The sequence below is a fragment of the Streptopelia decaocto genome (genome assembly GCF_964273445.1).
Source record: "Streptopelia decaocto genome assembly, chromosome: 18".
NCBI lineage: Eukaryota > Metazoa > Chordata > Aves > Columbiformes > Columbidae > Streptopelia > Streptopelia decaocto.
Window position 1 is genome coordinate 982,608 of NC_138673.1, and position 15,053 is coordinate 997,660.

Below are 15,053 nucleotides of genomic sequence, written 5' to 3' on the forward strand. Positions count from 1 at the left end.
GCGCTACCCGTGCTGAGCACCGACCCTGGCAGAGACAGAATCCCCAAATCCCAGGCTGGCTGGGTTGCAGGAGCTCTGTATATCCCCAGCCCAGCCCTGTTCACGCAGGGTCACAGAGCAGATCACACAGGTGGGTCCAGGCGGTTTGAATGTCTCACAGAAGGAGACTCCACACCCGCTCTGGGCAGCCTGGGCCAGGCTCTGGCACCTCCCAGCAAACAAGTTTCTGCTCATGTTCACATGGAGCCTCCTGTGTTTCAGTCTGTGCCCGTTGCCCCTCACCCTGGCGTTGGGCACCATGAACAGAGTCTGGTCCATCCTCTGACACCCACCCTGAGCTATTGATCCATTGATCAGATCCCTCTCAGCTTCTCTTCTCCAGCTCAACAGCCCCAGCTCTCTCAGTGTCTCCTCATCACAAAGATGCTCCAGACCCTGCCGAGAAAGCAGGATGCTCAGGCTGTGTCCGCTGAAGTCAAACAGACAGCAGGCTCAGAAGTACTCGTGCTTTAGCAAATAACCAGAAAGTTTAAAGCATGACATAAATTAAAATGCTGTGGACTTTCTAGAAAGCTCTGCCCTTGACACCCTGAAAGCATCATCGCAATCCTGCCCCAAAAGAAGCGCTAAAGCGTTTTCCACCTCACCACAGCCCGTCCCCTCCGCTGTGCCAGGGCAGCTCTGTGCAGCCTCAGGCAGAGCTGGACCGAAAAACTGATGCGGGTTTCAGGACACGGCGGGAGGAAGGCTGGGTTTGCCAGGTTGTTTTTAACTCAGATCCATCACATCCCACTGCTGAACGTGAGCTGCACTGACACAACTGAAGGGGCAGCGGGACCAAGCAGTGGGAAACAGGAGGTTGTTTAAAAAGTCCCTGCTAAATTATAGTTTACCATTATAGAGATAAGCATCAACCCAAAACCCTTAATAAAGAAGGAGAGAAATCAGAAGGAGAACAGAGAAATGGGATTTTCCAAGGACACTCAGACGAAAAGCTTGATCGTTATACTCTGAGGAAGTTCTCTGAGAGCCGGGGAATACTGCACTGACGCACCGTGCTGGACAGCAGGACAAAAGAGCAAAGTAATTTCTTTTAATGACGATAATTGTGATTATCGCCCTGAGTGCTGACTTCCCACTCACCACAGCACCGCTGCGCCTGCGCAAACTCAGCCCGTTGAGCCCGGGCTGTTCTGCGCCACAGGTTTCTGTGAACAGAACAGCAACAGCCTCTGTGCTCCCCCTTCACTACTGCTGTTGGACTTAGTCGCTATTTATCAGCCAGAAAAATCTTTTGACAATGAGGACGCACTCTCCTGAATCACAGAAATAAAGAGCACCTATGAGAAAGACCATAATATATGTTCTTGTGTGCAGAATCTGCAGGGTCAGTTGAAAATCAAGGTGTGGAAGGGCTGTCCAAAGAAGACAAAGGAAGAGGAGAGGGGGGAAAAAAGGTCTGTGCATCCTTCATCATCATGGAGGAATCTGGGGGCGAGGGGTCAGCAGGACAGAAGCCTCAAACTATGAAGAACAGAGCTGAGCATTTCTCTCAAATTGAACAGTCTAAAAGAACAACTGTAAAAGCCAACAAAATAAACAGTACCGAATCACCCAAATTAGACAATATTCACTCAAAGGTTCAAAAAACCCCCTTTGGCATAAACCAAATCTCTCACTTCAGCAGTAACTGAACTGAGATGTGCCATGTGTCACTCCCCTGACAGCAGCGTAATATGAAATAACTGGAAGGTGGCAAATGTCAAGTTTTAAGAGTATTCCAAGTAGAGACCTGGGGAAACACAGACTAGTCCATCTGACACGTGTTCCAGGCTAACTGATAGAAACTGCAACAAAGGTTAGGCAGATACTTAAAAACCATACAAACATATATTGGGAAAAAAACCCCACACTCACAGATCTACAAAGAGTTTTTCTAAAGGATTAGCAAGCAAACGGGTGGGTGAGATCCAGCAGGTTCTGTTGGGTGCTCCGAACACATCCAGCTATGGTGCTCTGCGCTTCTGCAGACACTGACCTACCACGGGATGAGGGTGAAGACTTTCTCTGGGTAAATAGCTGGTAAAAATGAGAGGGCTGAGAGAGGCAGCAGGAACTGTGCTCTCCGAGTACTGATGTAGGAAAGAGACAAATGGTGAAAAGGGCCTCGTGACACTGAGAGATTACAGAGGGCTGTCAGAGAAATAACGTTGTAATAGAACCCAAAGCTCATACAAAAAGGCAAAGAGATCTATCGGGGAAACGGAGACGCAGCTTCATTATTCCACCATGTAAATCAATGACACAGTGTCTGGGGTACTGTGGGCAGCGCTGCTTCCCCCAGCACAAAAACACAAGAGAAAATGTACAAAGGAAGGAGGCAACGATGAGTAACACTGAATAATGGAAGTGGCTAAAAAGAAACAACAACAACAACAAAAAACGGCTGAAGAAGTGGGGCCTATAAACTCACAAGTGACTCGGAAAATATGAACGAGGAATGAATACTCAATACATCTTCCTTGAGAGCTGGGGAGCAACAAATGAGAGCAGCCGGCGGGAGGTCGGAGGGAAGACGAGTCCTCTCACAACCCACAGATGTGAAATTCTGCCCCGGGAGACGCGGGCACTGAGAACTTCTCAAAGAAACGGGGCGAACCCACCCGAGACAAACCCACCCGGCGCCAGCGGCCCCCGCGATGCCGGCCCCGGCCCCGGGAACCCACGACCCGCCGGAGCCGGGGGCACCGGGCAGCGCGGCCCCGCCTCCCGCACCCCCCGCGGGCGGCCCCGAGGCCTCTCCGGCCCCTCGCCCCGGCCCGGCCCCGGGGCGCCCCCGCCAAAGCGCCCACCGGGACCGGCCCAGACCCCGCTCCCCACGGCGGGCTGAGCCCCCCGGCCTTTCCTCGGCGGCTTCGTCCTCCCTTGTGGAGGATTGCGGCGCTGAGGCGAAGCCCCGCTGCCCAACCCCGCGGGCAGCGGAGGCCCCGGCGGGCCTGGCCGGGGAGCGGCTCGGCCCCGCCGCGGGAGAGGCGCTGCCCGCGGGCCTCGGGCCCGCCCGCCCCGCTCCGCTCCCCGGCGGACGCGGCCCCGCCGCCGCCCCAGGCCCGGCCCGGCGAGGGCCCGCGGGAGGGCCCGGCCTTACCTGCCGGCTGCGCGGCCGCCAGCGGGAGGCGGCGCCCTGGGCGGCCCGGATCAGCCGGGCTGTACCACTGCGGCCGGGGGCGGCCGGGCCCGGCCCGGCTCCTCAGCGCGGCCCGCGGCGCTCGCCCTGCGCGGAGCCGGGGGCGGCCCGGCGGTCACAGAGCAGCGGGTGCCCCCGCACCGCACCCCTCAGGGATTGCTGCTGTGGGTCTGGGAGGGGGCAGGCACTGTCACAGCACCCAGTGGCAGCCTTCAGAGCTCGGACACCACCCGGGCAGCCCACAAGTGCTCTCACTTCTTTCTTCCCCCGCCGCTATTTTCTCCTGTACGCGCAACGAAGAGGTTCAGATGCAGAAGAGCATCCCAGCCCTGGGGCTCAGGAATCTGCAGCACTCGGGTCGTCCCGGCTGCACCTGAACGCACATGTGTCATGTTCTGCAGCCCTTTTTTGTTGGGAAACACGAACCTCAAGGCATCGAGCCAGAACTGTCTGGGTTTGTAGGCTTAGGAGGAGTATTTTAGTTAAAGGAGGTAAGCGAACATGACGAGCAGCAGCATTAGGATGCTGTGCCCATCGCTCACCTACAAGGAGCCAACGTGAACGTCTGTAAACACCAAACTGTCTGTTTTCAGCAAATGAGGGCAGAACGAGGGGTTGCCTGATTTCCTAGACCGTGTCCCCCTTCACACTGTGGGACACGGTGCTTTAATCGGTCATTTTGGAAACAGCCCATCACCTGTTTGCAGGGGATCCAAACCACAGCGCACACATGCTCCCAAGAAGTTTTCTAAGAACAGTAATTAATTGACTCATTAAACAGCACAACTTCCAGGGCACTGACGCGCTCATCTCACCTCCCTGCGTCCTTCCCCTCCCAGCGCGGGGTCCCCCGAACGAGCCTCCTTGGGTAGAGGTGGCCGTTTGGTGCAGGTATTTAGCGTCAGTCCGAGCGGTCCCAAGCGTGCGGCAGCGCTCGGCAAAGAGCCACCTAAGCCGCTTTTAGAGGAACGTAGAGACTCCTTGAAATTCTTCAGCGCGATCTGCCTCTGCAGCCGCAGCACCTCGCGCTGGGATTCCCGCAGCAGGCGATCGAACTCGATGACGTTCAGGCAGCGAGGGTCGTCCTGCGGGAAACGCAAACATTGTGTCGCTGACAGGCTCTAAAAGGTGGAACAACTCGGGGTAGTGATTGAACATGCAAACTCCAGAAGCCTTACTGAAGAGACACTGGTGAAAACCAGGTAATGTGGCACACAAGGATTCCTTCCTGTGTCTCCAAAGCATCAAAAGCTGACACTTTGCATCCCTTCTGCCAATATGCTATTCCTCCTGCAGATAAAAACTAGCCTGTGATGCTTCGACTATCCCAGGGTTACCCACAGTGTGTGCTCTCTCAGTGCCTGCCAGCAGAGAGCGTGGCAGGATAAGATCATCTCATTTCCCAGCCAAACAAGAGCCTTGGCTGGTTTGCCTCCCTGGTGTGGGTGCTGGCACCCTCCGCAGCCCTAACGCTGGATAGGGCTTTAAATGCTGGAAAGGATGAAGAACATCTGGGACTTATTCAGTTCTCACTCAGGATAATGTTTGGTTTTCAAACATTCTTGATTTCTAACCTCTTCAGAGACAGTGTGGGTGGATCGGCCCCTATCTTTAGCACAACGGGTCACTCCCACCACCCCAGACCCAAAACCAGCAGCTTTTCGAGGAAACCAGCGCAATTTTACTCTCACAAAAATGGTGAGAATATGTCACCAGCTTGTTTAATTCTTCAAAGGTTTCTCAGATTTCAGGAAGCTGAAAAAGCACGTACCTGCATGTCCATGCACACGTACAAAAGCTGGTTATAAAAACCTGTCTTTACAAACACGCTGCTGGAGGAGACATTGCTCATTCCCCTGGAAAGCTCCTAAGCCAGTGAATTCAATGCATGCTTCATCTCCAGGACAGATTTAATCTGCTTCCCTGTTCACTTCTTATTCACCCTAAAAATAGTTTGGGACTTATAAATACAATTTGCGTAGAAAACCATGGTTACTCTCACACTACAAGGGGGAAACTGAGGCAGCATTAGCGGGAACTGATTACAGATTCAAGACGTGAGCAGCTGGGCCTCCTCTGTGCCAGCCTCATGGTCAGGCTATCAGGATTGTGGTTCTTTAAAGAAAATCAGCCGTGGCACTGTATAAAATCTCCCTTCCCCCACCAAAAAAAAAAGGCAGCTATTCCCAACAGACAGGCTGTGAAGCCTGGGGGAACAAGGGAACAGAAAAAAAGCTCAGTCCTCCACTCACGGTTTCTGTTCTACACGTCTCCTGCAGCTGCCTGGCTATTCCCTGCAATCCCCCGCTTCCAAGAATCCAAGAAATTGCCGCCTGGTTTTAGCTGGAGCTGGGCTTAGGTTGGAAGCCCATCACCAGAGTACGATCTCAGGAAATCATTTTATCCTACCCTAAGAGCCTTGACTTTGCAAAACAAGGCCAGTGGTTTCGCAGCCCAGTGTGCAGGGTGTCCGTCCTGCTGCTGGAAAGGAACTGAGTAGATCCGTTTCGTAGCTACTGAAATATGTGTGCTGATTTAAATGCCCTGCATTAAAATTGATTTGGTTACAAACTCTGAGCCTGCACATAATATCTCTGCATATAAAACCCTTCATTGGCATAATGCATTTTGCATGCTGCAGACAGATTAGGTCAATTTTGAATTTTAACTAGCTGGCAATTAAAATTTAATGAGCAGCTTGCTTGGAAGAGAAATGGGAAAACTAAGACCAGGCAGAATGATTTCCTCCCTTCTCTGAGGATTCCCTGCTCCTGTATCGATGCTCCCAGTTACTGGTGCCTCAGCAGCAACACATTCTCACCTCCGAGCCAGCGCGGTCACCCATGCCCTAGGAAAGCAGCAGCCGAATTCCTGAGGACTGCACCCATGTGTGTTTCCTCGGCCAGCAGTGAGTCTTGCTCACCCGCCTTTGTCACATTCCTCAACAATTTGTCACTCCCCTGTCTGTGGCAGATTCAGGTTGCCCAGCACACTCTGCCAGGAAAATCAGGCTGCTCTGGAAGGGGTCTGTTCCACTTCTGTGGGGTTTGCAGTGAGAAATCAAGGGGACAGGAAGGGAATTTCTTCTTGGTGACACCATGGAGCACAGTCAGACCTGGATAACCTCCTGTGATTTAATGTCAGAAGGGATCAGTGGGGCAGCTCTGTACAAACAGCAAACACCCGATTGTTCTTGTCTTGGCGAGATCTGCGATAGGGAAAGACTGAGAGTCTACCTTCAAACTCATAGTTAAAATGAACATGTGACAAGCCAAAAATAAAGCTGCTTTCAGCAAGGAAGTATTTGTCACCTAAATATCATGTAAGTAGGGTAGGTAGAAATGTAAGTATTCATTCAGCTCAGCTGGACACAGGAACATGGGGTTGCACTTGGCCACATCTGCATTAGCGAAAGAGGGAATACAGAGCAAGCCCAAGCATTACTGAGCTTCTCATGAGAGTTTAACAACTGACCTAAACTGAAAACATCCAGCTCATGACCAAAAGATGTATCTGATTTGCCTGGAACAGGTTGCTTTAGTCACCTTGAGTGGGAGTCATTTCACCTGGCCTCAGGTGTCTGGTCCTGTCAGCCTCAGTGCGGATCAGCAGTGCTTTGAGGGAGCGACGCATCCCACCACTTTTAGACAACTGTCTTGGGATGAGCTGAATTATCCCTTTTATCCCATCATGGATAATGGCAAATTCTGTGCTGGTGCTGAGGGGAACACAGGTCACCAGCCCGGGTGCAGGCACCAGCATTTAGATGGTTTCATGAACACCCACCCATGTCTAACGATTTGTACCCTCAGTCCCAGGCACACAAGGATCACAAGTCATCACCAGCATGGTGGCTGTGAGCACTCAGAAAGCTGCAGCTTGGGATAGACTGCTTCTTGAGAACACGCTTAGCTGGTTTACTTTTTAAAGAAATGCTTTAAAAGGAGATCCTGCTTCTGCATCTTTCTTGAAGCTCAGCACTGTGAAAAGTCATCCTGTATTTGTGGCTTCTCGGGGATTTCCAGTGGTGAGTCTTAGTCGCTGCTGCAAATGGCAGCTCAGCCCCCTGAACTCACAGAGGGACAACCAGGGTGTCCCCCAGCCACCTGTGCTGGAGGGGTCTGGACACTGACTCTGCCACACACTCACCCAATGTCCCCCATCAGGCTCCCACATCAAATGCCCTGTTTTCAGTCTGCACTTGGGACTAACTGCCCTGGAGCCTGGTTCCCATCACTGTTGTCACTTGTCCCCAGCCACCGAGTGATGTCCCAGAAAGAGTCTCACCTTCCCTGCACTGAGTTTAGCCTGCAGCTCCCGGCACTCCTGCTGCAGAGCTTCAATCTGCTTGTCTTTCGCCAGGAGAGCACTGGCTTGCTCGGTCAGGTCCTTGGCACGCTGGCGGGCAAATGCTTTTTTACACAGCTCCAGGCTGGGGCCCTTCAGAGGCACCGGAGCAGTTACCTGCAAGGGAGAAAGACATATGCATTGGTGTTCGTTAACCATCACCCCAACAGCTCCAAAGGACAGACAGACAGAGGAGCATGACAGATGTACAGAAAAGTGAGAGGAAAAAAAAAGGAGGCTGAAGAGAGACCTGATCTCTGAACTGCCTGAAAGGAGCTTGGAGCCAGGGGGGTCGGGCTCTGCTCCCCAGGAACAAGCGCCAGGAGCAGAGGAAATGGTCTCAAGTTGCGCCAGGGGAGGGTGAGGTTGGATCTGGGGAACAATTTCTTCCCCAAAGGGCTGTGGGGCATTGGAACAGGCTGCCCAGGGCAGTGCTGGAGTCACCATCCCTGGAGGGTTGGACAGACGGACATGAGGTTCTCAGGACATGGAGCAGTGCCAGGGGTGGGTTATGCTTGGACTCCATGATCTTGAGGGTCTCCTCCAACTAAAAGGATTCTGTGATTCTACGAAAGAGGAAGGGCTGGATGGAGAAGTGGATGGGAGAAGAGGTGGGAAGGAGAAGGTGCTCAGCAGATGAGGCCAGTGGGTGTAGTCAGCACAGGGGCTGCAGGCAGGGCAGCAGTGCGTGGAGAGAGGAGGAGAAAAACAGGATGAAGGCAGAAAGGTGGGAGAAGGCAGCAGAGAAGAGGACAATGACAGGAAAGGTAAGCATGGGTGCAAGGATGGAGGTGGCCAACCAAGGAAGAGAAATGAAGCTTCTAGTTGAAGATATCCCTGCCCACCGCAGGGAGGTTGGACATGATGACCTTTGAAGGTCCCTTCCAACCCAAACTATCCTGTGACTCTATGATTCTGTGGGTTTCCAGGCAGCAGCAAAGAGGGCTTCAGCATGGATAGGTGGAAGATACAGGCAAAGGGGGAGGAAAGAGAGAGCCCAGAAAGGGCCAGCAGGGAGGACTGGGAGATGTTCAGCAGGAGAAGCAGTTCAGCTTCATCTGCCCCCTGCACGAGCCTCAGCCCCTGGGCACCTGCTGCTGTTGGGAGACCTGGACCAGCCCAGGAGCCCAGCACGTCTGTTCTCCCAGGGCTTACACAGGTCTTCAACTGTCACCACCCCAAAATTTCACTGAGGAAAAAATAAAACAGCATTTGTATTGTTGCTGAAGGGTCTGCATAGCTGTTGGATGTATATCAAAAGATTTCTCTTAACATGGTGTCTGACAGTCCATATGGCAGCAGCTGTTGCCCTGCAAGTACCAAAACCCCATGACAGACAGACAGCGCGGTGCCGGGGGACAGAGAGGGTGGGCAGTGCCAGGAAACCCCCTTCCTGCTCTTCAGCAAAGCTTTTGCTTCCTCCTTTCTATCCTAATGGGCTTGAATTCCCCATCACAATCCCCGGGTTCCTTCCAACAGAAGGAAAGTTTTCCCTTACTCCACTGCAACTGACCTTTAAGAAGTTCATACAAATGCTTGTCTCCAAGATCCCCCATCCTACAACCATCTCCTACGAGTCCTGCACCCTGCCAGATGCTACAGCGTTTGCAACAAACTGCTGATGGGCTGGAGAAAGCAAAACCCATGCAGCTTGCACAGCAAAGGTAAGCAAGGTGTGGATGGGGCCGAGCAGTGTCTCTCACCCCTTCCTGTTTTGCTTTACCGCACTCCTTTTCTTCTTCTAATACTTCCTGTTTCTTTTCGGTGAAGTCAGATGAATTACTTTCACGTCTTGTCCAGGGAAAGCTGAGCCTTAAACTAACACCTTAAGGTAGGGCAGCATGTTTCCAGCGAGAAACCAAGCAGGAGGAAATTAGAATCATAGAATACAATCACAGAATCATTTTGGTTCAAAGAGACCATTAAGATCATCGAGTCCAACCATAACCTAAATCTAGCACTAAACTGTGTCCCTAAGAACCTCATCTATACATGTGTTAAACCCCTCCAGGGACGGTGACTCCATCCATTGCTCATAGCCAGGTCCCCGAGCAGGAGCAGAAGGAGCTGCCGATGGCTGGGTTTCATGATTCTTGCCCTGCTGCTGATGTGCAAAGCGTGTTTGCTGTAGGTTTAAGAAAAGTGGAAAGAAAAGGCCTTTCTAGCTCAATAGAAGTAGCAAGGGAGACGTCCTGGTGATGCTGTCCAGCCCAGCTCCCAGCAGCACTCACCACTTTGAGGTTCGCCTCCTGGAGTTTCCGCGCTCTCTCCTCCAGGCGCTTGGCGATCACCGCCAGCTCCGCGTTCTTCCTCTTCAGGTGCTTCACCTTCTCCTCTGTCTGGGGGAAACAGCTCCTGCGCTGGATAATAGAAGGAGAGGGTCAAGCTGAAGTCCCCGCTCAGCTCAAAGCTGCGTGTTGGGGATGTTGGGGAACACAAGGTCCATCCCAAGCCCTGGCCGACCTGCTCAGTGCCCACAGGGCTTTTCCCAGCCAGGGCTTGACCTGTTCTCCTACCACTGTGCCAACCATTAAACACCAATGTCTGCTCTTGTTGCCTCTCCAGTCACTGAAACCTGTGTTTATGCTGGTATTTTTGTTAATGTCACCCTTGCTCCCATGAGATGCCCCTCACCCTACCCCGGGCCATCCCACCTGGTCCCTCTCCATCCACAACACCCTTGCCGGCTGGGTCCTGGTGCGTTTCCAGCATCAGTCTGTCCTTCCCGCTCACCCTTTGGCCTTTCTCTTCCAAAGTCTTCCCAGTTTATTTCCCCAGGGTTATAGGACTCAACACATTGCTGAGGATTTGTGCTGCACCACTGCTGAAAGCTTTGCCATCGTCCTTTTTCTCATGACACTGAAGCATGAGTTGGGGGGGACGGCGAGAAAGCAGCAAAGGACTTTATTGTGTTTGCAAAGCAAATTTCCTTTTTCTTCCTATTGATTCTGTTAGCTCTTAATCCCCTTTTATTTGTTATCTGTCCGTTTCAATAAGCCGCCACTTGCCGATGGCTCGTTCTCCCAAGGTTGTATCCAGATGTGTTGTGCTGTCTTTTCACATCAGCAAAAATGTCAAGTCAGCTGATCCTTCCAATTATTTTCCTCCCTACCCTGTGAGATGTCACCACGAGCACTTGCTGTTCTCTGCTTCATCCAGCAGACCAAGGCTGGGTTTTGGGAGTAAGATTTTCTGAGAGCTTACACAATAGTGCTCTGCCAAAATCCAGATGACTGAGGCACATCATACTGGATTTATGCTTTTAGCGTAAGAAAATGATCTAAAATATGTGTTTTGAATTTGGTTCTATAGATCTGAAATGCGGAGCAAACAGATTTTTAGGGGCCCACAGTGGCCGCGTCTCCATGCCATGGGGCTGCATGGGGGCTGATGCTCTCCAGGGAGGATGCAGGAGGGGAACGTCCCCTCTTCGTATTCCCCGGGGGTCCCTGCCCGCCATGGGAGGGGGACAGAATGGGCAGACCAGGCTGTAGCAGCCTGGTGGGTTTTGGGTGCTGGGGAGGTGCTGAGGTCCCAGGGGAGCAGGGGGCAGTGCTGCACCATCACCCAGCGCCGGGGCCAAGTGAATCAGTGCTTCTGCTTTTCCAATTAAAGAGGAAACAAGAGCGACTTCCCCTCCCCTGCCATCAGCTCACCGCTGCCTTTCTCTCTGCCAGCTCTCCTGGGCAGCTGCCTTAAAGCCTCTTGTGGCTTCCAGCAGGCAAGGAGCACCAGAGAAACGTGGCAGAGAGGGAGCAGAGGGTCCCAACTGTGCTCAGCATCACGAGGAAGGGGTCCTGCTGGAGCCAGGGGACCCAAAGTAGCCAGACCCCCTTTCCCCATGGCCCTGCTATGATCCCATGTGCCAGCATCCCTGGGAGTTGGCAGCAGACAACACCTCACCCCGGCCGGGTCTCCCTCCCCACAAAGCATCCCGAGCGGGCAGCCGGACCAGCCCCCGGCCAGGGTGCGGGATGCAGCTGCGTCCCCTGCTCACCAGCAAGCTGTTCTCCTCGGCCAGGCTGGAGCAGCGGTGCCGCAGGTCCTCCAGCGCGCTCAGCAGCTTCGTGTTCTGGCTCACGAGGAAGCCGTAGTCAGCCTCGCTCTGCAAAACAGTGCGGGAGAGGCAAGGCAGGGCCGAGGGAAGATGGACCAAGCTGCACACCCCTGCGGAAGCCCAGTCTGGCAGGACCGGGTGCTGCAGCGAAGGGGCAGAGTGGAATGTGGAGGCTCATTTCGGGAGGATGTGAGGGGCTGTGTGTCCTTTGGGGGACAAGTGGCCTTCAGGGCTGGGCTACATCACCTGTGGCTGGCAGCTACCGTCTCATAGCTTTAAGGATGTTTTCCACTTGCCCAGACCCCATGTCATCCCCAGGCACTTGCATTTTGCCATGGTACCATCTAAACCAGCTCAAGAGCCAGCAAGAGCACAAGCTGGGACAGCCCAGACACGTGCGCTGCTCCCCACGGCTCAGGGACCATGTGGCTTTCAGAGATGAGAGCTCCTCGTCCGCCCCCCATGCCAGTTCCCCAGTTTGGCCCAGGAGCCACGTCCCAGGCTCTGCCCTCTCTGTGTCGGCCTCAGCTCTGTGAGAAGGCACCATGCCGGATTTCTTTGCAAAACACCACCTTAATTTTGTCACGTCAAACACAGCAGCAGCTCTGCTGGGAGCTGTATATATAGCTTTGTGGTTACAGCTTCCTGCTCAGCGCCGCTCGCCGCAGGCTCGCTGCCGAAGCGGGCTCCCAGGAAGTATTTTTGTGTGTTAGCAAAGCGCGTAGCCAAGTGATTGCTTCACAGCTGCCATATGGCAGCAACAGGCCGCGCACCTCGGGAAGAGCGGGCCAGATGTTTTCCCAGCAGCCGGGACCCGCTCCCAACACCCAGCAAGTCTTTGCTGGTGCTGCTGAACAAGCGTGACCTTCCTGCTGCACAGCTCAGCTTCTGCAGTTTGCAAGCCAGGGCTACAAGTGAAATGTCCCTTGGCTACCATATAAATGCAGTTTGCAAGTCAAGGCTGTAAATGGAATGTCCCTTGGCTACCAAATAAATTCTGCCCAAGCTTTCTCAGTTGCAAGAAGTCAGACAGGCGGCTCACAGCACTCAGACTGTGGGGAAGCCTGAAACTGGCTAAAACTCATTACACTTTTGATCATTACTATAATTTGGCTTCTCATTCGTGGCCATTGGAGCAAAAGGGCAGGAGGCCAGAGTCACAAAGGCCACCCCATAGAATCCCCCAGTGTGGCTGCCTGCGCCAGGCTCTCCCAGCCTCTCACACCTACATGGAAATGCCCTGGCAGAGTAAGGAGGGAAAACACAACTCCAATAGACTGAAAACCAGAAATTACCAGCTAGCCCTCCCTGCTGGCCTCACACAGTGTCCCTGGGTCCCACCAGCCCTCTAAGCCACCAAGAGGGGACATGAGGTGCCACAAGCTGACAGGCCCGTGGCAGAGTGGTTTGCAGGTGTCCCCCTAATGGGTCCAGTGGCTCAGGGCTGCTCCAAGGGGGGTCAGGCCAGGCCCAGGAACTCCCCAAATTCAGCGGCCTGGGGGAGCCGAGAAGCACCCCTGGGAGCCAAGCGCCCTGCCCGGAGCAGCGCTCTGGGCCAGACACCCAGTACCAGATCCCGGGGCATCGGTCCCATCCCTGCTGCTTTAGGGACAGTGAGATGCCCTGAGATGATTTCCCTATTGCCAGCTCCAGAACAGCAAAGCACGTGCTTGGGCGGGACACCCATATGGGGGACGCTGCGGGTGCTGGTGGGGGACGCAGCAGGGGGGTGCTGGTGTGGGGGGACACAGCACGGGGGGTGCATGGTGGGAGGATCCCACCAGCACCTCCTTTGCCATGCGTGGCAGCCCCTTGGGCTGGTTCACTGCCGCCATCCCCAGAGCCAAGCAGACAGCCCCTGGGATGGAGTCAAAATGCATTATTTCCATCTTCTTGCCACTGACAAGAGGCCTCGAGCTGCTTGTCTGTGCTGGCTTGCACTGAGACAGGCTGAGCAAACCCAGCCAGAGAGCCCTGCCTTGGGACGGGACCTCGGGAGCTTCTGCGGAGGAGCTGATATGCTCCTGCCTCTCCCTGCCAGGCAGCCACCGCTTTCCTGCGGGGGACAATTAGCACTTCCAGCGTGGCAGGGGGATCTTTCGGGGACCTACATCCAAATTTCTGTGTTTGAAACCCACTTTCTGTAGCTGTAAAACAACATGAAGATCGGGGTGGGATGCAAAGGCTCACAGCCACTCACACTCATCCTATGGGGCTGTCCCCACTTCAGCTCAGGTTTTGTGCCACACTCCAGACCCTATGATGCTGGGGTGTCTCCTAGACCATGCAGAGACCTTCCCAGTTCCCGGGGGGCTACAGGACCTCCAGGCAAGGTTGCTGTGGGGCAGCAGAGCGTGACCATGAGCTACAGGCCAGGCCCGGCGCTCAGCCAAACCTCCCTCAGCACATCCCCACAGCTCCTTGGGGCTCTGCCTGGAGAGGCACAAGGGACATCTGCAGCGAGACAACGTGGAGGCAGGAGGTCCCTGCCGTGCCAGGACGTCTGTCCTCGCTGCCCAGGAAAGCTTTGCCAAACCTTCCCCCGGCACTGAGCCAGCGCCGCCTGTGCCAGCTGAACCGTCCTGCAAGACCACGTAGAGCCTGGAACCGAAGGACCGTCTAGACGTCATCCCACGCTCATTAAACATTCATTTCCTATAATGAAATAGCTTTTAATTTATTAACCGCTCCGCCGTTCCTCAGGGTTCCGGCGCTGCGCGGCACAGCCTCGCTGCAGGGCTTGCTCATGGCCCCGTGGACGGTGCTTTTCAAAGGGAGCTGAGGGAATCCTCAGGGAGAAGAGGCTCAGGGGCTCCCTCTGAAGCGACTTGTCTTGACACACAGAAGTGCCGCAGGAGCCGCAATCCAAAAGCATCCCTTGGTCGGGGAGGTTTACAGGGAGCTGGAGCTGGCAGGAGCTGAGGCAGAGCTGAGACTGCAGAGCAGCAGGGGGGTCTCCGGGCTGTCACATCCCCTAGTGCAGGAGCATCCCCAGCCGCTAAAATATTAACCCAAGTGACATGTTCTCTGGCCTTGGGGGAAATTTTCTAAAACCAGAGCAAGGCAGAAGAGCAGCAGAGATGCTGAGGGGAGAACAGACCGCAGCTCCTCGTGCAGCCGGCACACAGCTTTGAAGCCTCCCGTTAGAGGGAAATCATCGTCACTTGTCACCTCTTTTGGCAGGTAGAACCCAAAATACAGTTTCTTCAGGATGCATTATGAATGAGCCAACAAAGAAAAGCCTCAGCACGGCAGGTGCAAGAAAACTGCTTCTTTTTCACTCGAAAACTTCAAAAAGCAATGGAGAGCTGCAGCAGCTTTTGCAGGGAGAGGTGCCCAGCCAGGCTGCTAAATGGGTCACACAGTTAAAATCCCCCTGAAACACCCAGCATCCAGCGCTGGCTTTAAAGTCCTGCGGAAAACTTGCAGGAAGCCATTTGGGGGACAGTAAATCAAGCGGCGGCG

At 54.1% G+C, this 15,053-nt stretch overlaps 1 protein-coding gene across 1 annotated transcript in view; it reads right to left on the minus strand.

Moving 5' to 3' along the window:
- Positions 1–15,053, minus strand: part of TSPOAP1 (TSPO associated protein 1) — a gene marked incomplete at its 5' end in the record, with an annotated part of 73,975 nt that overhangs the window by 50,631 nt on the left and 8,291 nt on the right. Inside the window, 4 exons of the mRNA XM_082068315.1 lie at positions 4,000–4,269; positions 7,472–7,648; positions 9,763–9,891; positions 11,529–11,636. Of these exons, the coding sequence (XP_081924441.1) occupies positions 4,000–4,269; positions 7,472–7,648; positions 9,763–9,891; positions 11,529–11,636 (684 nt within the window). The remainder of the gene's footprint in view (positions 1–3,999; positions 4,270–7,471; positions 7,649–9,762; positions 9,892–11,528; positions 11,637–15,053) is intronic.